This window comes from Salvelinus sp. IW2-2015, linkage group LG30 (assembly GCF_002910315.2).
Source record: "Salvelinus sp. IW2-2015 linkage group LG30, ASM291031v2, whole genome shotgun sequence".
In the NCBI taxonomy this organism is placed as follows: Eukaryota; Metazoa; Chordata; class Actinopteri; order Salmoniformes; family Salmonidae; genus Salvelinus; species Salvelinus sp. IW2-2015.
Genome location: NC_036869.1, coordinates 3,886,421 through 3,913,745, shown reverse-complemented (window position 1 = coordinate 3,913,745; position 27,325 = coordinate 3,886,421). Strand labels below are relative to the sequence as shown.

Genomic DNA, 27,325 nt, shown 5'->3' with positions numbered 1-27,325 from the left:
TTCCCATCTATCTCCATCGACATCTGAGAGAAAAAAACACGAATCAGCTGTTTTTACTATTTCAATTATTATTACATACATACGAGAAAACGAATGATTTTAAATAATTTTTTGAGGCATTTTAGGATATATGGTGGAAATAAAATAAATGGCCAAATAATGTATTTTTATGCATTTTGTAATGTACATTTAATGCATGATATACAATTTGTGAATGTATTTGTGGAATACCATACATTATTAAAATACAACATATGCTATGTGCCAATGTTTTTATTTCACATGCATTTTTTTTCAAATTTTAATCCTCGTTGGTCTCCATCCTCAATCTAAAGAACAAGATTAATATATATTATGTTGACGCCACAACCCTAATGAATTTGAATGTTACAACAGCTAAAGAACAAGCCATTTGAATGTTACAACAGCTAAAGAACAAGCCATTTGAATGTTACAACAGCTAAAGAACAAGCCATTTGAAAGCCCCGGTGATATTATTCAGGATCAGAGGAAATAAACCTGTGTGTGAATCTGCGCCTGGCTCTGCATCCGATTCAGATTGGTCATCCTCTGAGTCTATGAGAAGAAAATGATGGACCGTTTGACATAAATTACTTGACATCTCTTTCATTCACTACTGCATGGATCAGCTGAAAAACAGGCAAGGTGATCAAGTGACACACAAGATAGAGAGACTTACCAGAAGCATCCTTGTCCATATCATCTTTGTCCATATCATCCTTGTCCATATCTTCTTTGTCCATATCATTCTTGTCCTTATCTTCTTTGTCAGACTCAGCATCGTCAGAATCTATATCAGAAAGAAGTGTTTCAGTTACCACAATATAATACCATTGTCACTAACAATACTACACCATCTTTTACATGGAATCACATATGTACTTTTCATTATTATCTGTTTTTCCTGACCACATGACCTGGCCTAATTATTAGCTACTGTTCTATGGTTTTGTAGTGGTAACCTCACCTTTGGGCTCTTTCATCATGCTATCATCAGTGTCCTCTGGCTGGGCTTCAGTGTCCTCTTCACTGTCATCCTCTTGTGATTCAGGGGCATCGCTGGTCCCAATGTCCTTTTTACTGTTGGAGTCTGGTTCAGCCTCACTTTCATCCTTACTGTCCTCCTTACTGTCCTCCTGACTGTCGGACTCTATTGTTTTTAGTTTCCTCTCCTCCTCCTCCAGCTCCTCCTCCTCTTTCTTTGCCTCCGCCTCCTCCAACTCCTCCTCCTTCTTTGCCTCCTTCTCCAGCTCCTCCTCCTCCTTTGCCTCCAGCTTCGCCTCCTCCTCCTCCGAATCCTGTGGAGGCTCAAAATCTTGCCTCCCTACAGGGCTTCCCTCCTCGATGCTATCTTCAGGGCCGGGCTTCTGGTCCCCCACATCACTCCCCTCCTCCATGTCTGCTGCTACAGTCTCCTCCTGGCTGCCAATCACTCCTCCCTCCTCCAGGTTCATTTCCTGCTGCTCTGGTTCCTCCCTGGGGACCTGGATCACCTCATCGCTGTCATCATTGCTGTTGTCTGCGCTGTCTCTGTTTTTTTTATCATCTTTGTCTGGTTTGTCGTCTTCTTCGGTGGTGTCCTTGCTGTCATCTGAGTCGTTCTTGACGTCTTTCTCTGGCCTGTCATCGTCTGTGTCAGAGTCTGAGTCTGCAGCGCCTTGTTTGCTGTCACTGTCTGCCGCTTCCTCTGTCTGTGTGTCTTCTGCACGGGCCTTACCATCTAGTTCAGTGTCCTTATCCTCATCACTGTCATCTTTGTCTGTGGCAGCATCTGCAGACAAGTGACAAAGTATTTAGACATCCTGGTAATGAATAGGGTTCTGTTAGGGCAGGTATTCCCAAACCCCCAGGGGTACGCACAATGCCGTCGGGGGTACGCCAAATAAAAATGTGATTCACTTTTTTTTTTATATAAATATATATATATTTATTTTTTTAAAGTTTTTTTTCTTTTCACATTTTCAAATGGGAAAATGGGAAAATTATTGACAAGTTTTTTTAAATTGAGAGACGAGCTTAAAGTTTTCTTTACTGACCGTCATTTTCACTTGTCTGACCACTTGCATGATGAAGAGTTTCTCACAAGACTGAATCTAGGATTACAGGGACTCTCTGCAACTATATTCAATGTGCGGGACAAAATTGAGGCTATGATTAAGAAGTGAGGTTATGATTGGAGCTCTTCTCTGTCTGCATTAACAAGGACAACACACAGGTCTTTCCATCATTGTATGATTTCTTGTGTGCAAATGAACTCAAGCTTACGGACAATGTCAAATGTGATATAGCGAAACACCTGAGTGAGTTGGGTGCACAATTACGCTGTTACTTTCCCGAAATGGATGACACGAACAACTGGATTCGTTATCCCTTTCATCCTCAGCCTCCAGTCCACTTACTGATATCTGAACAAGAGATCCTCATCGAAATTGCAACAAGCGATTCTGTGAAAATGTGATTTAATCACAAGCCTCTTCCAGATTTCTGGATTGGGCTGCGCTCAGAGTATCCTGCCTTGGCAAATCGTGCTGTTAAGACACTGATGCCCTTTGCAACCACGTACCTATGTGAGAGTGGATTCTCGGCCCTCACTAGCATGAAAACGAAATACAGGCACAGACTTATGTGCATCCTTTCAAGCACACCCTTCTCATTAACCTGTAGTGAGTTATTCACAATTTTCGATTAACAAATAAGGTTTTATATGTAAGATGGTTAAATTAAGATCATAATTATTGATTATTATTATATTATTATTTGTGCCCTGGTCCTATAAGAGCTCTTTGTCACATCCCACGAGCCGGGTTGTGACAAAAACCCACACCCATTCTTATGTTTAATAAATGTATCGTATAGTGTGTGTGTGTGGCAGGCTTACAATGATAGCAAAAAAACAACATTTGAGAGTGCGATGACCCTGGTGCTAGAGGGGGTACGCAGCTGGAGGTTGAATGTTTGAAGGGGTACGGGACTGTAAAATGTTTGGGAACCACTGTGTTAGGGTATATGAAGTAGAATATGTAGAACCAAGTGAGAACAAGAGAGATCCTAGTACTGAGCCTTTTGGGAGGCCAGTGGTAAGATCTACCCTATCATGACCCTTGGGTGAGAGAGACGTAACCTTCAATGAGCAGACTCCCCTGCAGAGTCGTTATCTAACGTTTTTTCTTCATCTGCGGCATCCTTCTCATCTGCATCAAGAGGATGCAGATGAGAAGGAAGTCAAAAACAGGTTTATGACCAGCTGAAGGGTAGAACAGCTCAAAATTACAGTTTCCCAGACAATCAATGTCCAGTTCAGAAATGTCAACTAAACACACCTGCATCACTCTTGTTGTCACTCTTGTCATCATCTTTGTCCGTCTCTGTGGCCTCATCCATGTCATCACTGGTCACATCTACAATAACACATTATTTATGTCATCAAACTGCCGTAACCTATTATTTGATGTCTTTGAATTGCCAATGAACCTGTCTAGTACAACATTACAATAAAAACCTTGATGTTGTTCTTACCAGCAGAGTCAGCTTGCACGCCTGTCAGCACTTCATCTTGAAAAGAAACAAAAAGTTGGTTGTGTGTTTTATTATGAGTACCTAATCATATTTTCATTAGACAGGATAATGTATTGTCTACTTATCAATGCTTTGAATGGGGGATCAGTGTATTGTGTGTGTCAGGACTATCACAATGTCTGCTTTAAACACATTTTACCTGTGGAGTCACTTCCTGGAGACTCTGTGGAGTCACTTCCTGGAGACTCTGTGGAGTCACTTCCTGGAGACTCTGTGGAGTCACTTCCTGGAGACTCTGTGGAGTCACTTTCTGGAGACTTATCCACACTTGCTGAGTCTGAAATCATAATTTAATTAGCAACACAAATGTATTATATTTATTAATTAACAACATAGACCTGTTGATGTTTACAGCAATGTTTGTTACACTGATGATGTTTATTATAATGATAATGCTTGTTACAATGATAATGTTTGTTACAATGATAATGTTAGTATGTTCTGATGATCTGTGAAGTTAGAGTTTGGTTATTGTGCAAGTAAGTCAGAGAGAATGGGTCTTACCCAAATCCTCTGTTGACACCTCTGTTGACACCTTCTCCCTGTCATCTGCACCATCTGTATCTGTGGTGAAGACAGACTAAATGAGTCAAAATTCAAACAATTTATGGCCGTTTTGTAATGGGTGAGTGTTATTGTGGCCCTAGTCTAGAATTAATTAATTGTTTTAGGGTACGTCCCAAATGGCACCATATTCCCTATACAGTGCACTATTTTTGACCTGTACTAAACAGTCCTGGGTCAGTATCCCGATTCAAATAACTGGGTCAGTATCCCGATTCCAATAACTGGGTGTATCCTAATTCCAATACTTATTGTTGATCTGTCTATCTATTGATTGACGTATGTCAAGTCAAAATTATCATTCACAGTGATGAAGGACTTGAAGATTTAGGCTCAGTGGTTGTGAAGACTGCCATTGCTTTCTGTGCTGCAAGATGTGCCCTCACCTGGTATATCAAAAGTGTCTACGGTCTCTGCCACAGCCTCAGAGGCATCTGAAAAAAACAGATCATATTTGATCATGTACTGACAGTCATCATCAGCTCTACCCTACATCCCTCCATTAACGTAGCCATGTGGACTCAGCTAATAATGTAACCTAACGTAGAAGGAGTAAAAGAAATGCCAGAGTGGAGTTCCCACATCCACTTTTCTGCGGAAAAGGAAGCTAGGTTGAAGATAGCTGTATCCCTGAAAACCGGATGCATCCGGTTGTTGGCAACTCCACTCAAGGTGCTAGTAATGTAACAGTATTTCTGTATCATTATATTACTATGTATCAGATGAACTATCATTTTGTACTTTATTATATTACTATGTATCAGATGAACTACCATTTTGTACTTTATTATATTACTATGGTATCAGATGAACTATCATTTTGTACTTTATTATATTACTATGTATCAGATGAACTATCATTTTGTACTTTATTATATTACTATGTATCAGATGAACTATCATTTGTACTTTATTATATTACTATGTATCAGATGAACTACCAGTTTGTACTTTTATTATATTACTATGTATCAGATGAACTATCATTTTGTACTTGATTTTATTACTATGTATCAGATGAACTATCATTTTGTACTTTATTATATTACTAGGTATGATAACTCTAGTCTAGAAGAACGTGCCTTTCATTTTGTATCTTTGTTTTGACTAAAGTATCTGTTGTGTCCAAAAGAATGAGACAACTTTGACATTGGGTAGCAAGAACATCTCTCAAAACATATTGTTTCACTCACCAGCTGCATCCGTTGTATCTTGGCTGCCTGCTGCTTCAGCTGCATCTTAACATAATGACATTAATGTTATTGGAAGGTATGAAAATACTGTATAATTTCTTACCTTGTTATTGAACATGATTACATAACCATACAGTAGTTTGGCCATCTATTTGCTGCTGATGTTAACTGCCACTAAAATGATTTATTTGATTTATGCTTGACAATAGATGTATGGCTGCAGTATGTCTTCCCCCAGGTTTGTCCAATTCGCACTTGAAAGTAGACAGACAGATACAGTAATTCTTGTTTAAAAAAATGCACATGACAGCACAGCACAGGCCAGTGCGGCCTGGGGAAATAACAAATGCCATGTATTCTCATCATCACCATGGAAATCATTTTAGGGTGTCTGACTTTCTCTCACAGATTTTGACCCAGGCGAATGTGTGGCACGCAGTGCTGTGACACACGATAGAAGACTGCATCTGTGCATCCTGCATTGTTATAGAATGATTTCGACCTTTGCCCTTAACCTTTATCATTGACCTTTGTGTATTTTGCTCCTAGGTCTCACCTGGGGCATCAGAGTCATCAGGATTGCCTGTAGTTTCCACGCTGGTATCTCTGTCTGTAGGACAAGGAAGGGTGAGTATGATGCTCTCTGTGAAATCCCTAGTATAGAGTGTTTTTCATTGAATTCAAATGAATTGGTTTCTCACTGTATGTGTCTGGGAATATATCACTGCTACTGGCATCTGATAAATGAAGAACAAACATCAGGTGAGTTGGAATTAGACSTTTGGCATGAGAAGTTTTAGCCATGGATTCTTCAGTACTAAAATCTGTCTGGGTAAGATTAATATTACCATTACATGTTTCCTTGGTAACTGGTTTTGATTGGGCTTACTGCCTTTCAGATAGTGTATTCCTCTAAGACATCTGATGTAGTTTATAGTGGGTGTTATAGAATGACAGTAAGTAAACAATGTGTTATGGCATGAGGAGGTTTGGGGAATTGGGAAACGTGGTTTTTGGCGATCCTTGACATACCTCTGGCTTGGATTTGAGACCCCTTTGGTTTACTGTCTGGACATTTACTGTCTGGTCTAGAAAGCATTTGTTTAGCTACGTTGAGGGGGGGGGGGGGGGGGGGCTGTTGTTATACTGTATGTGGTATCCACCACTGCAGATCCTCTATAGGGGATGTTAAGTGTTTTTTTATAGTCTTATAGCAGGCCCATTTTGTCTTCTCACTAATTATTTGCTATTATTTTGATAATTGTGGCTAATGAATGATTAGGTGTGTATTTCTTACATTATGTCTGAGCGGCTCAACATGTGTTGTCAACAGACACCCACCCACCCACACACCCCACACCACACACCCACCCACACACACACACACACACACACACACACACACACACACACACACACACACACACACACACACACACACACACACACACACACACACACACACACACACACAGCGCACACACACACCACACACACACACACACACACACACAACCTGACCTGGGGTGTCTGTTGTATCAGGTGAGGTATCCACTGCACCTAAAAACAAATCATGATCAACAGCTCAATGTTCCTTCTCTCATGTTGAACTTTCTTCACTGGTACTGTGAGGGGAATTGTTTTACTTTCTTAGGGAATCGGCATATTCATTCTTATTCTCTAATCTACAGAGTTGGTTTCCTTGAAAGTCTAGCTGAGTTGGTTCTACATCATTCACTCAAGATGACATTAACTTCTTCCTTGATGGAAAGATCCCCAGACCCAGACCCTCGTACCTCCTGCTAGCTCTTTACTGGAATCAGTCCCATCTGTGGTCCCTGTGAACAACAGAGGATTTCTTATTAGTTTCCGTCTATATAAAATGGTACATACCTTGTGTGGTTAAGAAGGTATTAGGTAGGAGATACATTGGCGTCAGTACAAACCTGCGGAGACTCCATCCGGGCTGCCTGTGAGGCCTCCGCCATCTTTGTCACCTGAGACAAAAAAAGTATCATAGCACCCCTTGCCAATGATCACCCAGCTAAGCCAATACCAAACTGGAAAACTCAGTATCTTAATGTATCCAATTATGCAACAGTCAAATGGTTTGATTTTTAGCACTGTTGATGTTTCAGTCCATTGTTTTCAAATGGAAATGAAATTAAAGGACAAAGCACATATCATAAGTGATCCATATATAACCTATATGTGTAGGCTTTGACTGGAGGGGTTTTCAGTGTGCTTACCTTTAAGGTGCACTAGCAAGGGGGCAGCTCTCTCTGAAACACACAGCACAAGGAATGGTGTCATTACACCAGCATAAACACTAGTTCGGACTGAATAGAAAACCACTTCTAGTTAACAAAGCAGATTAGCATGTACTTTTCTAACTGTTGTGGTAATTATGAATGTCATGATAAAACACAAATTACACATTACCATCATTGTCTGCCTCGGTTCCATCTGTCAAATATATATGCATTAGATAGCATTAGGGGAGCATGATTAGTGGTTTGGGGAACTAGCTCCATTTGAATGGGTCATATATGAGGCCCTCCCTACTCCTCTCTCTACCCCACATCAGGCAAAGGACAACAGACCTCTTTTGTGTCTCCACAGAGAGACCAGGGTTCTGATTTCACTGCCATTGTGGAGAAGCAGAGGACTCCCATTGTGATTCAATGAGATGGATGGAGGTCGCAGTATACATTGGAAATGCCTCCTCACTTAAACATTATGTAATGGTCATTTCGGTTTATATATTTGCTCACTTTATGTTTGCAGTGTAGCTTAGAGTAGTTTAAACTGGATAACTGGAAAGGTGAAGCATGAAATGCGTAACCCATTGTTTTGTCACAGTGATGAATGAAATTAAACTTAAATAAAAAACATCGTCTAGACAACATCTTGTGCACATAACTATAAAATTGTCATTATTATTAAACTGTAGTTACTGATGGAAGAATCTAAATTGATATGATTTAGAAGAATGTTTACTTGAATGTTTTCTTACCAGTAACGGGGGCTGAGATAGCAAGACCAGCCAAAGCAAAGATCAAAGGAACAATCAACAGTCTGTTAGAATAAGAACACAGAGATAGAACTGGTCACTTCACTTTTTAAACAATCATTTAGTCAGACAGATAGTCTGTGTTCTCCTAGAAGCCATCTTAGGGTTTTTAGTGGCAGTGGAACATTTTAGAAGGACTATTTGAGAATGGAAGGTTGCAGGAAATGTGTTTGCCCTGCTCATAGCATTATAATAAATGTGAATATATGTACCTTGCAGCAGGGAAAGGTATCTTATGGCCATTCTTATGTTCAACATATCTTATGGATAATTAATGATCACTAAAACCAATTAAAAGTTCATTGAAAGTTCATCAATGAAAAGTTGTTAGATTATGTACTTTATCTTTGTAATATAATGCAAAGTCAAACACAGGGTGTTTATTAAACATTTTGACTTTCTCAAATTCTGACTTCTCAAAAGCTTTTTAAAGACCGTCTAGAGTCCCATCATTTTATCTCGTACCACAATCATTATTGGGTTTTGATGCTATTGTTATTGGAAGTTTAGAAATGAACAAGGAAATCTTAAATAAGAAAAATAACTAAATTTCCAACATATTGTGATCCACACAAAAACAATTGATTCAACTATCCCCTCTTGCCATCATTGAAATACCCCCAACAGATGTAAACTTCTCAGGTTTCATTCTACATGTAGAGTGACAAATAAAACTTCTCCCAAGAATACAGATATATGTCCAAATAGATTGAGTAATTGTATTAAGTACCCGTACACACATGTAAGTTCAAAATAAATACCCAAAGCTAGCCATCCTTGTGTTAGTATTCACTTACCGTGACAACATTGTGATGGGATAGTTTAGCCAGTGGGGCGACACTCAGGTGTCTCTAAAGTTTCCAGTAGGTCTACAGTCTGGCTGGAGGGAACCCAAGGGGTTTTATACTTTCACCACTCCCTCCGCTCCTAGGGGGCAGAGCCTGTGAGACACACAGAGAGACACCGGGGGCTTGCAGAGGAACATCATTGCACTCCTTTAAAATAAGGTTGAGAGAGGCTCTGACAACTTTGTTTGTGTTTCCAAACAGTGTTATGTATTAAGTCTCCTCTGATCGGAATCAATCCCCCATATCTCTCCCCTAAACATTCAGCCCCTCACACATACTCATAGCATACACTCACCCCGCCCCCCTCTCAAAGTAACCAAACATATCACTTAGGTGTGTAGATCGTTTTGTTGTTTTATTTCTTTTGTTTGCCCATGAGATTTTAATTGTGTTTGTCAAGTGAGCTGTGGTTGGTGTGTTCTTCTGGGGAACAAAACACAGATATGTGGTTAGGCAGGAAATGTTCTTGGATTTTTAACTATGTGATTACTCTGCACTTTTTTCTTGGCATAGCACGCTACTCGTAGACTACCTGCCTAGAAGTTATCTAGTGGTAAGGGTATGATGTAGCCAGATATAAAGTAGGTATGTTGTGATGTTTTTATGGTGTGAACTGAGAGTCAATGGCAGTAGAGGAATGGGTTCTACAATGCTATTTATGAAGGTTATGGAATGATCACCGACACAGGATGTTGAACATGTTGTCAAAAAAATTAAAGCTTCATCAAATCTGTCCTTAAAATCTTTACATCCTTGTCAGAGCTGAATGCCAGCCGGAGAGGAGGAGATTGTTGAGAGACCTTCAGTTTTTCTTTGTTTTACATTAGGCAGTAGAGAACCTTCTCACAAGGTTCATTATGGTTGAAACAGTGAAGCAAACGTCAAGGCAAATAGTGTGCCTTGATGTTACCATTTTTAAGAATATTGTAACATGTTTAAAGCTTTGTAACTTTTTAATTAAGTTTTCTAGCAGTGTTTGGGCACCTCTGTGATAGTCTAGGACTTTGTCCCACCCACTCAACTTTCAGTGACTTCATTAGTGATGATTAGGATTTAGCATGTTACGTTTTGAGACTTTGACCAAAAGATAAACCTGGACCAGCATGGATAACTTTAGTATCATCTCTATGGGAAAAAAAGTTGCTACATTATCACCATTATCATTTCACTTTTCACAAGTCGCATCACAGACTTACACTCTCACTCTGAGGAAACTTTTAAAGCCAGTGTTGAAGAGAAAGGAGATTTTTTGTTTCGTAGTTCCAACCCAAACTCTTCTTGCATGCTTGTCAAATAACTCTTCTACTAACCTGATGAAAACATTCATTAAGACATTTTCACATGCAAGATATCCCACTGGCAGGATTAAAATAGGCCTGGACTTTTTCTCATAGGTCAGATTTAACTCTCTTGAGGATTGGGGATTGACCGTTTCAGATGCTATGCTAATCTGATGCTAATGTTAACGTTTGTATGGTAATTAGGCGAATAGGTGATCACTGACGAAAAGCCAATAGATAGTTACTGTTACAGAATAGAAGATAATTAGCTAGCTTCCAATCATATTAACTCCCTGTTGTTAACTTTATAAACCTCTTTAGAAGTTTTTGTATTTATTTTTGGTAATACCAATTACCCCACTGAAGACACATAGTATACTCGGTCATAAAATACTTTATATGGTCAAATAAAATTCATAGTATAAAAAGGAAAGTTTTACATCTTCCTAAGTCTGAGGGTGGTTTAACCTTCCAGACTTGGAATTGTATCAACTCACTACCCAAGGATTTTACTTGCGACATATAGTTACAGCTGCAATATGTCACTTTTTGAGCGACCTGACCAAATTCACATAGAAATGTGTGTTATAGAGCTGCCATTCTCATTGGAAGCAAGACTATGAAGGGGTATATCTGTTTTATGTGCGCTATTTCTCTGCTTCCCGTTAGTTTTTGCTCTTTTACCTTTCGGTTTTGTACACCAGCTTCAAACATATGAAAATTCAATATTTTTGGTTATGGAAAGCGGTTTAGATGGTACAGTGATTCTCTACACTATACTTGCTTGTTTAGTCACATAAACTGAAATTAGGCAAACTATTAGAATTATAGCAACCATGAAATGGTGGAGCGATTTCTGCATAGTGCATCTTTAAATGCACTAAAGAAGAACAATAGGAACATATTGAAGATGCGGATGCTCATCCCCAGAATATTTTTGTGTCTATTTTCAAAGGATAAAGCTAAGAACATTAACAACTTCATAGTTACGAACACTGTAACAACATGGAAGGAAATGAAACGTTTTCTACAAGAACCAATGCGACTTCCTAAAAACACAACCCTATGGAACATTCCTTGAATAGCTTTTTCGGAATTCACTGATAAATTGGTCAACATGGAAAACTAAAGGCATAGCAATTGTAAATGACATGGTAACGGGAAATACATTTATTTCCATGTCAGAATTAAAAAGTAATTTTGGACTGACCAATGTAGATAGTATCAAATACATGCAACATAAAAGTTACATATCACAAAATTTGGATTAGAAATGTTTTGGACATCAGAGCAACCTTGAGGGAATCTTATTTGAGTCAGAAACTGATGTTAATTTGATAGGGAAGATAGACAAAACCTTGCAGAGAGCCTATCCAACTGACAATCTCTTAGAAAAAAATATTAACTACTGGAACCAAGACTTCGGGAGAACTGATGTTGGCACAAGATGGAGGGAGAGTTGGAGCATAACTAACAAAATTACATTTAACAACAATGTACGCTTAATCCAGTATAAACTAATGTTTATTATACAAGAGACAAAATGCACAAATGCTACAGCACAACGTCAGAGTTATGTCTTAAGTGTAAAACTATTAATGACTCAATAATCCATGCTCTCTGGGAATGCTATAGTGTCTGGAAGATGTGGGCGGAGCTAGAAAGTTGGTATTACAATGTAAACTTACTTTTAATCCGTCTGTCTACATATTTCAAGACATGACATATGGAAGTGTAATGAGATACCCAATGGGTTGGATGATGCTCTTCTCATCACTCATCTTGAAACAACGTATACTAAAAACTTGGAAATCAATCCGCCATCATTAACACATGGGAAAATCGAATGATTTATTATTGAAATATTGAAAGTACGTGGGCTACGGGAGAAACAAAATGGTGCCGTTTCAGGCCATGTGGCAGCTGGAGATAAGGGAAAGGGGGATACCTAGTCACTTGTACAACTGAAATGTGTCTTCCGCATTTAACCCAACCCCTCTGAATCAGAGAGGTGCGGGGGGCTGCCTTAATCGACATCCATGTCTTCGGTGCCCGGGGAACAGGGGGTTAACTGCCTTGCTCAGGGGCAGAATGACAGATTTTTACCTTGTCAGCTCAGGGATTTGAGCCAGCAACCTTTCGGTTACTGGCCCACCGCTCTAACCACTAGGTTATATATAGATTGGGGTGGGTGTGCTAGTGGGTCTGGGCAGGTGTGATGTAATTTATATTTGTTTGATGTTGTTGTTTGTATGTGTATGTTTTGTATTGTCTATAAAAGATTAAATAACATTTTACAAAAAATTAAAAGGATAACTTTAGTATCATCTCTATGGAAAAACAGCTGCTACATTATCACCCTTATCATTTCACTTCTCACGAGTTGAATCACAGACTTACACTCTCACTCTGAGGAAACTTTTAAAGCCAGTGTTGAAGAGAAAGGAGAATTTTTGTTTCGTAATTCCAACCGAAACTCTTCTTGCATGCTTGTCAAATAACTCTTCTACAAACCTGATGAAAACATTAAGACATTTTCACATGCAAGATACCCCACTGGCAGGATTAAAATGGGTCTTTGTCTGCTCTGTTTCTTATAGGTCAGATTCAACTGTTTTGAGGGTTGGGGAGTGACTGTTTCAGATGTTAATCTGATGCTAATGCTAACCACTTGTATGGTAAGTAGGTGAATAGGTGATCACTGACGAAAGCCAATAGCTGGTTAGTATAACAGAATAGCTAGCTTCTACTCCCATTAACTCCCTGATGCTAACTTCATTGGGTCGTCATTTTAGCATTGTAGTGGTAGAGGGCCACCATCAGCCCCCCATAGTTTACATAGAACTAAGGGGCTTTCCACCCTTGACTAGCGGGACTAAACTGCAGACCATGTTAGGAGCTAGTAACATGAGCATTTCGCTCCACCCGCTATAACATCAGCTAAACTGTGTATGCAACCTTTGATTTGATTTAGTCAGATGGTAGAGGCTAATTGAAATGACTCGGTACCATTAATAAGTTTGGTACAGATGCTAACCTCAGAAGGGGCTTCCCACCCATTTGATATCTTTCTCTTTCGTCTTAGCTTCCTCCTGACTCTGATGTCTAACCCCCGGTAGATTTCCAGAACACCTTGATAGTCTTTCCTTGTTCTTTTTAAGTTACACAACATTTCAGTGGATGAACCTGTGAGTGAACTCAGGTTTTTGCTGACCTGATTGCTTGCTTGGCATTATCAAAACTAACTGCATCGTATCAGATTTCAATCTATTGAAATCTCTCGGAAAAAGGCTTTAATGTAAATAAGGGAGATTTCAGTGCCAAATGCTGACCCCTAATGAAACGTCTCTGTTTACTGTGCAGTTTTTGATAGAAAATAATTCCTGACAGCTGATCTGTTGAGGAGGTATACTGTTGTGTAATGATGAGTCTTGTGATTGAACAATGAAGATAGTGTGGTATAATGGATTAAATTGGGTTTCAGTGTCAATAGTCCAAATTCACATCTTTTGCCATATTTGCCATATTCAGTGGTTCACTAGTTGGCCTCAACACTACAGTATTAAAAAATAGTTCACTTCCTTCCCAACATGGCTGTGGACTATCAAGTGTGAGGCATGACCTTACAAGTTTTTAACAACCTGCTAACTGAAACCTACTGACCCATTAGTTAATACAGATTCAAGTCCAAAGTTTTAGGGATAGAGATTTAGAGAGTTAGAGATCAGTGCCTGGTCTTTCCCCCTGCCTGCTGTTGTCATTTCTAGTATACTGATGTATCTTGCTCCAACCGTATCACTCTCATGGCATGTTCTAGAACACTGTTTCTGGTCCTGGGCACGCTAAACACCTGGACTGAGGTCACTTCTATCACAATTGCTGCCAATTGAGAACATTCCAAATCTATCTGTTCAGTGTTATTACTGAATTGACTGAAATGTAAATGGTATTATCTCTCTCCTTCTACCTTCATTCAGATCTGGGTAGTTTATTGTATCATAACGGATGTGCAGTAGTTGTACAACTGACCAGTCATATCAATGATTTGAAAGTGAAGGCTTCAGTCAGTGGTGTTTGAGCTGGCGCACCTATGCCCGCTTGTACACCCACTCAGTATTAACAGGGAACACCTCCTCATTGCTCTGATGAGAGCTTTTGGTAGGGTGGCTGTTATCTTCTCGTTTTACCTGGATGCTCTGTAACACAAATTGAGAGGCCTGTTATTTTTAGCCTAACACTTATTTAGAAGCAAGCACCTGTTTTCTAGCTCAATCCCAACCCATCCCTTCTGCATTAATTACCCTGTACTGTAGTGTACATTGTGAAAAGCAATAGACTTAATTCCTCAACTGTGCCGTCTATAAAAAAGACCATGCTAAGGAAATGCATTTATTGTAAGCTGCTGTTGGCCACGTCTTTGTCAGAAAATAAATTCCTGATGTCAAGGAACTTCATGGTTAGGTAAAGGCTGATTAAAAATACAGGGGAACGTTCCAGATTTTATCACCTTTTTTTCCAAAGGGAGCTTTTATGACATTTTCAAATATGACATTGTAATGTCATCACAGCCAAAGGAGAGTAGGAAATCAATTTACTCATTGCAGCTTTATTGACAAGTTTTTTGCAATGAATGCAATGTATTGATTTATGCGTCAACATTCTTGACGCTTATCTCTTTGCATTGAATGCAACGTATTGACTTATGTGTCGATACTGTTGATGCATATCTTTTCAAATCAAATCAAAGTTTATTGGTTGGGTACACAGATTTGAAGGTATTATAGCAGGTGCAGTGAAATGCTTATGTTACTAGCGGCAACAGTGTGTCTCCCCAATACAATACAAATACAGAAATCAAAACAAGAAATCAAGATATGACAGAACGAGTCCAATTAACAAAAGTAGATATGTTAGAGTGAGCATGTCTCAGAATCCAGAATATAAATATGTGGTGTTTATAGATAGGATATGATTTGGAAGGAAAATGGTATGTACATTAGGATGAGGATGAGATATGTCAAGAATACAGTACATACATACACAGTGAGTAAACAACAGAAACAGAATATGAGGTGACCAGCATTCAATGAGTCTTTATATATATATGGGGCATTAGTCTCAAGGTGCAGGGCTGAGTACCGGGCAGGTAGCCCGCTACTGATGGCTGTTCAACAGTCTGATCGCATAAAGATAGAAGTTGTTTCTCAGTTTTTCGGTCCCAGCTTTGATGCACCTGTACAGTCTCCGCCTTCTAGATGGTAGCAGGGTGAACAGGCCCTGGCTCGGGTGCCTGAGATCCTTCATGATCTTCTTGGCCTTGACACGTGGTGCTGTAGATGTCCTGGAGGGCAGGCAGCATGTCCCCTGCGATGCTTTGGGCTGACCGCACCACCCTCTGGAGAGCCATGTTGTTGAGGGTGGTACAGTTTCCGTACCATGTGGTGACGCAGCCCGACAGAATGCTCTCAATGGTACATCTGTAGAGGTTTYTAAGGGTCTTAGGGGCCTTGCCGAATTTCTTCAGCCGCCTGAGGTTGAAGAGGTGCGGTTYCGCCTTCTTCACCGTAATGTATTGACTTATGCGTCATGGTCTTTCTTTGTATTAGCAATGATACCATATTGGGAGACTTAGACGTCAGTTCAACGTCTAGTTTTGATTGACATTTTATTCACTTGTCAAACATGAAACAACGTTGAATCAGCCAGTTTGTMCCCAGTGGGAAAYGCCATATGTATTTTTCATCACATTTAAAAAGAACATTGTGGCCTATGGAGGATGGAGTTGTTTTTATGGAAAATCATGATGTATTCCTCATGGCTCTTCATTTGGTCATGGCTGATATCAGGAACAAATGATACATGTGCGTATATGTGGGAAGTACAAATCCCTCTTTTTAATTCAAGTCATTTATAGCTAATCCCTCTTTGGAAACAGACTACTTACCTGTGAATGTGCAGCTTCGCTAAGGAAAGACTTGTTCCTTTAGCTGACTGCTTGCTTGCCATGCCCTTCAGTAGCCATGCTCTATACAGCTGCAGTTACAACATGCCTGGACAGAAAACCCGGAAAACAGAGGACAAAGTGAGGTCTCAGGAAACTGGGGTTAAATGATGGATCCAAAAAAAGAGAAAAGTAAATCTTGAAGACATATACCTCTGTTAAAAGATGGAGGCCATTCAGTGAAAGTGCAAGCATGGTAACCAGCCAAACTCTTTCCATTGCTCTGTGTTTCTTCAACTGTTTTATTCACAGTTGGAAGCTGGTGGTATGCATGCAAACTGCTCTTAATGAGAGAGAGAGAGAGAGAAAGAGAGAGAGAGAGAGAGAGAGAGAGAGAGAGAGAGAGAGAGAGAGAGAGAGCGAGAGATTACTCAGAACTTGCTAACCCACAAACCCTGTATATAATTGACAGAATATACAGGCTACAGTTCCCCTAATATACTGTACATAGTATTGGTTAACAAGGATCCCACATCTTTCTCTATAGGCCTAACTAATACACTTAGCTGACTAGGTGATGGTGGAGAGCTGACTACTCTACTCCATCTTACCACTGTCTGTGTTGTTGAGTGTCAATAGCAACCGTGTTGGGTGGTTGAAGCATGCCTCCAGCCTGAGAGAAAATAAGGTGCCGGTTTTCTGACTAATGCCCTCCTCTCCTCCCAAGCACTAGGCCTAATTGTACCTACCTCAGTGTCTGTGTTTAATGACGGTGAAGTCACACAGAGAGCAACTGGTTAGCCTATTTATATTTTAAAGTCCTCAGTGAGTGATAGACTTTTCTGAAGTTTGTGTTTGGCCTGGTCTCTAAAAGGCAATCAAACAGTTGTTGTTGTTGTTATGTTGTGTTGCTACCATGCCTTGTTGTCATGTGTTGCTGCCTTGCTATGTTGTTGTCTTAGGTCTCTCTTTATGTAGTGTTGTGTTGTCTCTCTTGTTGTGATGTGTGTTTTGTCCTATATTTATATTGTATTTAAAAAATAAAATAAATATCCCAGCCCACTGTCCCCGCAGGAGGTCTTTTGCCTTTTGGTAGGCCGTCATTGTAAATAAGAATTTGTTCTTAACTGACTTGCCTAGATAAAAAAAAAAGGTTCAACTTCTTTTTTTTAAAAACAGGCCTAATACAAATAGAAAATCAGATGTATTATATGTGTGATTATGATTTTAGTTCTTCATCCTTGTTTCATTTGGATTCACTGTGTTTAGTCTTGTGAAACATAAGCACAACAAACACCGTCTTACTAACGTGAGTGGAAAAAATCACTCTGGTAATATCTCACTTGTCTGCAATCCTTCTCAGGAGCAGCAGGGAGCAGCACTGATGTCACCACCCGATGAACTATGCACAAGCTCATAGACAGGATGTAACCCTAGCAAAACTTTATAGTAGCCACATCCTTTTCTAAATTCAGTTAAGAATTGGGTCCTTACAAAAACCTGAACAATACAACATGCAGGAGATCGTTCTATGGTCCTGTGTCATTTTGACATGTGACTGATATTTTAGAGAGCATGTTCACTTGATCCTTTTTCATGTAAGTGATGTGAAAGACTGTTGCTGTGAGCAACCGAGCGTCTTTGTCTTTCTGGCACCTAGTGTCTGTGAGGGAGGCATTTGAATGACGCAGCACATCAGAGACAACAGACAGACCTTAAACTGCTTTAAAGTGGTTGTGTTCAGAGTCTGTACTGAGTTTAAGTGATGCTGCTGTAACTTTAGCTAGTCAGTTCACCTTTAATGCCGTTTCAGGACGCAGCCTATCCAAGTCATAGCAAAGATGCGTTCAAAGATACAAAGTACGTTGAATTGTTCCCTATATTGACATTAGGCAGTATATGCTAGGTTTGTCGTTAACATCTTTCAAATATTGCAAACCTTGCAAACCCCACCAACAGTTCATGAAACATTAATACACAACTAAGAAACACACTGAGGTAGTACAGCATGATTAACATAGAGCTTTCGCTTCACTGAGTTATACCTGCAACAGAGGGCGTTTTGTGGTCGCAGGGAAGTGGGGGGGAACCCAGCAAAGGAAGGTGACACCGGAGACCAGTGAACCATAAAAGGTCGATAGAATCTAGAGGAACTGGACTGAGTGTTGTTTTGTCTTGCCGGTGTGTGGGTGTCACTCTAGATGTCAAACCCCTCACAGAAAATATAAGAGGGAGGATGGAGTGGAGGATTATGGGGAGGGGAGGTAGCCTTAATGCCTCATAGGATAGGCTTGGAGGGTTGAGCTCTATAACCTTCTTGCATGGTGGTGTGGGATTCAGCTGAGAGAGAAAATAGACCCTGGTTGCCTCTCTCTGAGGACGGCTGCCCGGGGCCGGGCCGGATCCAGGGGCTTATCCATCCGATAAGGGCTCTTGCAGGCCCCAGAAGTTGAATGTATCGGGCTGCAGGGGTGTCCAGTAACCTGGTGGGTATCCACTTCAGTGTAAGACTAAGAGTGGTCTGACCATTATGGGGGAATAGAACAGGTAATGCTGTTGTTGTATTGATGGTTCATAACTCTGATGGTTTAATGTGGGGATTGGAAGTGGGACAATATTTGATGTTGTTGAAAAACCTTTTACACTAGAAAAGACCTTGAGCAGGGTTACCCTCTGTCTGTGCATTCACACAGGTAATGGGGTTACTAAAGTCAAGTATACACTAAGAGGGTAGTTTGGGAAATGTTATTGTGATGTACACTGAGTGTACAAACTTTAGGAACACCTGCTCTTTCCATGACATAGACTGACCAGGTGAATCCAGGTAAAAGCTATGAACCCTTATTGATGTCACTTGTTAAATCCACTTCAATCAGTGTAGATGAAGGTGAGGAGTCAGTTTGTATGCCTTGAGACAGTTGAGACATGGATTGTGTATGATGTGCGCCATTCAGAGGTTGAATGGGCAAGACAAAATATGTAAGTGCCTTTGAATGGGATATGGTAGTAGGTGCCAGGCGAACTGGTTTGAGTGTGTCAAGAACTGCAACACTGCTGGGTTTTTCACGCTCAACAATTTCCCGTGTGTATCAAGAATGGTCCACCACCCAAAGGARATCCAGCCAACTTGACACAACTGTGGGAAGCATTGGAGTACACATGGCCCAGCATCCCTGTGGAAAGCTTTTGACACCTTGTAGAGTCCATGCCCCAAAGTATTGAGGCTGTTCTGAGGGCAAAAGGGGGTGCAACTCAATATAAGAAAGGTGTTCCTAATGTTTTGTACACTAAGTGTATATTAGGACATACCGTATGTTCTGTCCTTATCCTCCTGAATGTGATGGTTAATTGATATGTGTAATAATCTCTTTGATTTATGATTATGAGCCTTAACAGTTATAATAATGGATTTCATTTGTATATACAGTCCATTAGATTCAAGGTTGCTGGGTTCACGTCAGGGGAACATAGCAGGAGTGAAACTCAGTTGCAACTCCATACTATATGATACACTACAGACAGTTGAAGTCGGAAATTTACATACACCTTAGCCAAATACATTTAAACTCKGTTTTTCACAATTCCTGACATTTAATCCTAGTAAAAATTCTGTGTCTTAGGTCAGTTAGGATCACCACTTTATTTTAAGAATGTGAAATGTCAGAATAATAGCAGAGAGAATTATTTATTTCAGCTTTTATTTCATCAAATTCCCAGTGTGCCAGAAGCTTACATACACTCAATTAGTATTTGGTAGCATTACCTTTAAATTGTTTAACTTGGGTCAAACGTTTTGGGTAGCCTTCCACAAGTTTCCCACAATAACTTGGGTGAATTTTGGCCCATTCCTCCTGACAGAGCTGGTGTAACTGAGTCAGGTTTGTAGGCCTCCTTGCTCGCACACGCTTTTTCGGTTCCGCCCACACATTTTCTATAGGACTGAGGTCAGGGCTTTGTGATGGCCCCTCCAATGCCTTGACTTTGTTGTCCTTAAGCCATTTTGCCACAACTTTGGAAGTATGCTTGGGGTCATTGTCCATTTGGAAGACCCATTTGCGACCAAGCTTTAACTTCCTGACTGATGTCTTGAAATGTTCCGTCAATATATCCACATCAATTTCCTGCCTCATGATGCCATTTATTTTGTGAAGTGCACCAGCCCTCCTGCAGCAAAGCCCCCCCACAACATGATGCTGCCACCCCCGTGCTTCATGGTTGGGATGGTGTTCTTCGGCTTGCAAGCCTCCCCCCTTTTTCCTCCAAACATAACGATGGTCATTATGGCCAAACAGTTCTATTTTTGTTTCATCAGAACAGAAGACATTTCTCCAAAAAGTATGATCTTTGTCCCCATGTGCAGTTGCAAACCGTAGTCTGGCTTTTTTATGGCGGTTTTGGGGCAGTGGCTTCTTCCTTGCTGAGCAGCCTTTCAGGTTAAGTCAATATAGGACTCGTTTTACTGTGGATATACAGTGGGGCAAAAAAGTATTTAGTCAGCCACCAATTGTGCAAGTTCTCCCACTTAAAACGATGAGAGAGGCCTGTAATTTTCATCATAGGTACACTTCAACTATGACAAACAAAATGAGATAAAACAATCCAGAAAATCACATTGTAGGATTTGTTATGAATTTATTTGCAAATTATGGTGGAAAATAAGTATTTGGTCACCTACAAACAAGCAAGATGTCTGGCTCTCACAGACCTGTAACTTCTTCTTTAAGAGGCTCCTCTGTCCTCCACTCGTTACCTGTATTAAATGCACCTGTTTGAACTTGTTATCTAATAAAAGACACCTGTCACAACCTCAAACCAGTCACACTCCAAACTCCACTATGGCCAAGACCAAAGAGCTGTCAAAGGAACAAGAAACAAAATTGTAGACCTGCACCAGGCTGGGAAGACTGAATCTGCAATAGGTAAGCAGCTTGGTTTGAAGAAATCAACTGTGGGAGCAATTATTAGGAAATGGAAGACGTACAAGACCACTGATAATCTCCCTCGATCTGGGGCTCCACGCAAGATTTCACCCCGTGGGGTAAAATGATCACAAGAACGGTGAGCAAAATCCAGAACCACACGGGTAGACCTAGTGAATGACCTGCGGAGCCTGGGACAAAGTAACAAAGGCCTACCAGCAGTAACAACCTACGCCGCCAGGGATCAATCCTGCAGTGCAGACGGTCCCCTGCTTAGGCAGTAAATGTCCAGGCCGTCTGAAGTTTGCTAGAGCATTGGGGATGATCCAGAAGAAGATTGGGAGAATGTCATATGGTCAGATGAAACCAAAATAAAACTTTTTGGTAAAAACTCAACTCGTCGGTTTGGAGGACAAAGAATGCTGAGTTGCATCAAAGAACACCATACACTACTGTGAAGCATGGGGGTGTAAACAATGCTTTGGGGCTGTTTTTTCTGCAAAGGGACCAGGACGACTGATCCGTGTAAAGGAAGAATGAATGGGGCCTTCATGTATCGTGAGATTTTAGTGAAAACCTCCTTCATCAGCAAGGGCATTGAAGATGAAACGTGGCTGGGTCTTTCAGCATGACAATGATCCAAACACACCGCCCGGGCAACGAAGGAGTGGCTCGTAAGAAAGCTTTCAAGGTCCTGGAGTGGCATAGCCAGTCTCCAGATCTCAACCCATAGAAAACTTTGGAGGGAGTTGAAAGTCCGTGTTGCCCAGCAACAGCCCCAAAACATCACTGCTCTCTTCTAGAGGAGATCTGCATGAGGAATGGGCAAAATACCAGCAACAGTGTGTGAAACCTTGTGAAGACTTTACAGAAAACGTTTGACCTCTGTCATTGCCAACAAAGGGTATTTAACAAAGTATTGAGATAAACTTTTGTTATTGACCAAATACTTATTTTCCAGCTAATTTAAATAAAATATCATAAAAATCCTACAATGTGATTTTCTGGGATTTTTTTTCTCATTTTGTCTGTCATAAGTTGAAGTGTACCTATGATGAAAATTAAGGCCTCTCTCATCTTTTAAGTGGGAAGAACTTGCAACTTGGTGGCTGACTAAAATACTTTTTTGTCCCACTGTAGATACTTTTGTACTGATCTCCAGCATCTTCACAAGGTCCTTTGCTGTTGTTCTGGGATTGATTTGCACTTTTCACACCAAAGTATGTTCATCTCTAGGAGACAGAATGCGTCTCCTTCCTAAGCGGAATGACAGCTGCGGGGTCCCATGGTGTTTATACTTGCGTACTATTGTTTGTACAGATGAACGTGGTACCTTCAGGCGTTTGGAAATTGCTTCCAAGGATGAACCAGACTTGTGGAGGTCTACAATTTTTTTTCTAAGGTCTTGGCTGATTTATTTCGATTTTTCCATGATGTCAAGCAAAGAGGCACTGAATTTGAATGTAGGCCTTGAAATACATCCACAGGTACACCTCCAATTGACTCAAATGATGTAAATTAGCCTATCAGATGCTTCTAAAGCCATGACATAATTTTCTGGAATTTTCCAAGTTGTTTAAAGGCACAGTCAACTTAGTGTATGTAAACTTCTGACCCACTGGAATTGTGATACAGTGAATTATAAGTGAAATAATCTGTCTGTAAACAATTGTTGGAAAAATGACTCATACAGAAAGTAGATGTCCTAACCGACTTGCCAAAACGATATTTTGTTAACAAGAATTTGGTGGATTGGTTGAAAAACAAATTTTAATGACTCCAACCTAAGTGTATGTAAACTTCCGACTTCAACTGTATACAAAAGTATGTGGACACCCCTTCAAATTAGTAGATGTGGCTATTTCATTGCTGACAGGTGTATAAAATCGAGCACACAGCGATGCAATCTCCATAGACAAACATTTGCAGTAGAATGGGCATACTGAAGAGCTCATTGACTTTCATCGTGGCACTGTCGTAGGATGCCACCTTCCAACAAGTCCGTTCGTCAAATTTCTGCCCTACTAGAGCTGCACCGGTCAACTGTAAGTGCTGTTATTGTGAAGTGGAAACGTCTAGGAGCAACAACGGCTCAGCCATGAAGTGGTAGGCCACAAAAGCTCACAGAACGGGACCGCCGAGTACTGAAACGCGTAGCGCGTAAAAATGTGTCCTCGGTTGCAACACTCACTACCGAGTTCCAAACTGCCTCTGGAAGCAATGTCAGCACAAGAACTGTTCGTCGGGAGCTTCAGGAAATGGGTTCCATGGCCGAACAGCCGCACACAAGCCTAAGATCACCATGCGCAATACCAAGTGTCGGCTGAAGTGATGTAAAGCTCACTGCCATTGGACTCTGAAGCTGTGGAAACTTGTTTTCTGGAGTGATGAATCACGCTTCACCATCTGGCAGTTCGATGGACGAATCTGGGTTTGGCGGATGTCAGGATAATGCTACCTGCCCAAATGCATAGTACCAACTGTACAGTTTGGTGTAGGAGGAATAATGGTCTGGGACTGTTTTTCATGGTTCGGGCTAGGCCCCTTAGTTCCAGTGAAGGGAAATCTTAATGCTACAGTATAAAATTACATTCTAGACGATTCCTTGCTTCCAACTTTGTTGCAACAATTTGGGGAAGGCCCTTTCCTGTTTCAGCATGACAGTGCCCCCGTGCACAAAGCGAGGTCCATACATAAATGGTTTGTCAAGATCGGTGTGGAAGAACTTGACTGGCCTGCATATAGCCCTGACCTCAACCCCATCGAACACCTTTGGGATTAATTGGAATGCCAACTGCGAGCCAGACCTAATTGCCCAACATCAGTGCCCAACCTCACTAATGCTCTTGAGGCTGAACGGAAGCAAGTCCCCGCAGCAATGTTTTAACATGTAGTGGAAAGCCTTCCCAGGAGAATGGTGGCTGTTATAACAGCAAAAGGGGACCAACTCAATATTAATACCCATGATTTTGCAATGAGATGTTCGACGAGCAGGTGTCCATATACTTTTACTCATGTAGTGTATGTGGTTATGTTCACGCCAGCGGAACGGAGCAGGAGTTAAAGACTTCAGTGACACTACACATGATTATTGCATTTCCATTTTCATTGGTGTGTTGCACTTGCATTCAGTAGCATCTATGAATCACATGTTTATGCACAGTATTGACGTCAAACGGAAGAACCAAGGACACGGATGGTTCCTGATGTTGTGAGATTCTTTCTGGTGTTTACAGAACAGCTGGTGCTGTGAGATTAGGATATCAGGACCTGCTTAGACAAAGCAACTGTAACAGCAGAGCAAAGGAATTGAAATATATGGGAAAAATGAATGGCTGCAGTATTGCTGTTATAATGAGTACATGATGCATGGAATGCTAAGGCATAAATGTATGAAAGTGTGTATTCTTATTAAACATGTATGTAGTTATGTCCTTTATGCTGTACTTGTCTATTCATGTTATGCATTATGTCATGTTTTATGTTTTGTGTGGACCCCAGGAAGAGTAGCTGCTGCTTTAGCAGTACCTGATGGGGATCCTAATAAAATACCAAATTGTAAAATGTATTCATTAGTGGTTACCTTGAAAAAAGTGTGTGCTAGAGGAATACTACGCTGGAGAGAAGCACAAGGCTCATGTTGGCACCAAGACTCCAGGATTGGTATTCAGAACACAGGGAGCTTCAGGTCAGAAACAGAGAGCAGTGTGCACAGCCCCATTGTAAACACCAAAAGTACTACTTACTATATATACTAAGATGTTACATGGAAAATGATAATAACACTAATAACCTATTATTTTCTTTGTACTTATTTTCTTTGTACTTACATCCTCATATTTGCATGTCTAATTTCCAATTCCAGATAACCTTTCTTGAAACAGTTAGAAATGATTTAAAGTAGAACACAGTTATCTAGGTTTTACAAGTGAACCAGAATAATACATTTTGAAATGCCAGCAAATCAAGGCCCTTCATTATAAACAAAAAATAATTTTTGTTATTTAGGAATGTATTGTCAATTCATTATTATTATGATTATTATTATTATTATTCAATTTTAACAATCCGGCATGGTTCAAGGATGGAAAACAGTCAGAAATATCACTTTGCTCAAAGAGGTTTATTTAGAAAGATATAATGTAAGAAACAGATGTTTATACTTAAACATGTTTTGAAATTGATATTCATCAAACATGTTTCATACATAATGTGTTGAATACTGTGTGTATAAAAATGATGATTAGAAAAAAGAAAGAAACACTTTTGATTGAAACACTGGTTTTGTGTTCGAGAGCAGGGTTGTTTTGAAAGATTATGCACTAAAATATATGCTGACTGAGGACAGTATAACAGTCTTTGGGTAGGCAGCACCAGTCAAAGGTATCCTCATCAACTCTGAGAGAAATTATGGGATTTCTTTAGCCTTTTTCTGTGAAAAATATCTAGTCTTTTCACTTTAGCTAACAACAGTTTGTATTGCTAGTTCGTAACTCCACATTTCCACCAACTGGCTCATGATCAAAATAGCAAGAGTCTCTCTAAAGGCACTGACACACCAGCAGCGTTTGCCAGCCGAGAGTACTTAGCACCTCTGAACAGAGTGCCAGCTGWAATTTGCAAACCGAGTGCAAACCACGCAAAAATGTTGTCAGTCAGACGCCCACCGGCAAGTGGTCCATAAAACACACCACGCCGAACGAACGGCGATCGACATTTGGTGCGGTGTGTGCGCTCATTTAGAAATGGAGGTATTTTCATGGGAGTGAGGTCCTTGCTATTTTGAAACAGGTTGGTGAATTTAGAGGATTTTCAGTGGCTCTTAAGGTCAAGGTCAGTTATGATATTAGGCCTGGTTTTATGTCATCACAATACATTGTTCATTTAATCCTACATTTTATTCACAGAGAAATGCCCATGAGTTTGTATTGAACATACCACTGAGTTTTTTCCACAGACGTTACAGTAAACAATATGTCATGTCTTGCTGACTGTTCTGCTGCTCAAGATACATCAAAGCAGCTTCATCATGTGAATACGGTTCTGTACACCTTCATGTTATGGCATATACAGTAATAGGATACAACATGTTTCTTCTTCTATGCAATTAACTAAAAGTAAATGTTTGCCTCTGTGTGTCTTTTTGGCATTTCACTGCTGACGGCGGGAGGGTCGTGACCTCCTCTTTTGTTGTGGGGCCTTTCTCCGGTTCCCACCTGCTGGCCCAACTAACTTTCCTGAGTTTTGTTGTGGAGCAGGAGTAGGAGGAGGAGGAGGAGGAGGAGGAGGAGGAGGAGAGGAGGAGAAGGAGAAGAGGAGGAGGAGGAGGAGGAGGAGAGGAGGAGGAGAACATTTATTTTTTTCAGACCTTCATCTGAGCTTTCATCCTCTGAAAGATAAGGAAATGTTCAACTTAATTGTGGAACATGACACACATTTAATTGGTTCAATATTCATCATTTTTGTCCACTTAAAATATCTGGAATGATTCATGTGAGGTATTTATGATTGTTTTTTGAAAAGGTGTTGTGTGTGAGTGTGTTTCTCGTCCCCACAAGGATAGTAAAACATGGAAAAAGGCTATTTTAGGCTTAGGGGTTAGGTTTAGGGTTATGGGTTCGGGAAATTTGGATTTTGAATGGGAATCAATTGTTTGAGCCCCACAAGGATAGCAAAACAAACATATGTGTGTGTGTGTGTGTTGTGTGTGTGTGTGTGTGTGTGTGTGTGTGTGGTGTGTGGTGTGTGTGTGTGTGTGTGTGCGTGTGCGTGTTGCGTGTGCGTGTGCGGTGTGCGTGTGCGTGTGCGTGTGTGTGTGTGTGTGTGTGTGTGTGTGTGTGGTGAGAGAGAGAGTGTCTGCCAACCTCTGGTCTTTTGGCCCTCTCACCCCTCTTCAAAGAGTATTTTAAT

The 27,325-nt window shown here is 40.5% G+C and overlaps 1 protein-coding gene across 1 annotated transcript in view; it reads right to left on the bottom strand.

The window, feature by feature from the left end:
* Nucleotides 1-9,311, bottom strand: part of LOC111955167 (otolith matrix protein OMM-64) — a 10,929-nt gene extending 1,618 nt beyond the window's left edge. The window contains exons 1-18 of the mRNA XM_070436003.1: nucleotides 9,225-9,311; nucleotides 8,371-8,432; nucleotides 7,797-7,820; nucleotides 7,604-7,636; nucleotides 7,301-7,351; nucleotides 7,151-7,192; nucleotides 6,876-6,914; nucleotides 6,056-6,091; nucleotides 5,911-5,964; nucleotides 5,355-5,399; nucleotides 4,548-4,595; nucleotides 4,102-4,161; nucleotides 3,737-3,874; nucleotides 3,538-3,573; nucleotides 3,342-3,419; nucleotides 989-1,792; nucleotides 701-811; nucleotides 470-576 (exon numbers count right to left, since the gene is read on the bottom strand). Of these exons, the coding sequence (XP_070292104.1) occupies nucleotides 470-576; nucleotides 701-811; nucleotides 989-1,792; nucleotides 3,342-3,419; nucleotides 3,538-3,573; nucleotides 3,737-3,874; nucleotides 4,102-4,161; nucleotides 4,548-4,595; nucleotides 5,355-5,399; nucleotides 5,911-5,964; nucleotides 6,056-6,091; nucleotides 6,876-6,914; nucleotides 7,151-7,192; nucleotides 7,301-7,351; nucleotides 7,604-7,636; nucleotides 7,797-7,820; nucleotides 8,371-8,432; nucleotides 9,225-9,235 (1,779 nt within the window). The 5' untranslated portion in view covers nucleotides 9,236-9,311. The remainder of the gene's footprint in view (nucleotides 1-469; nucleotides 577-700; nucleotides 812-988; nucleotides 1,793-3,341; nucleotides 3,420-3,537; nucleotides 3,574-3,736; nucleotides 3,875-4,101; nucleotides 4,162-4,547; nucleotides 4,596-5,354; nucleotides 5,400-5,910; nucleotides 5,965-6,055; nucleotides 6,092-6,875; nucleotides 6,915-7,150; nucleotides 7,193-7,300; nucleotides 7,352-7,603; nucleotides 7,637-7,796; nucleotides 7,821-8,370; nucleotides 8,433-9,224) is intronic.
* Nucleotides 9,312-27,325: the final 18,014 nt, after the last annotated feature.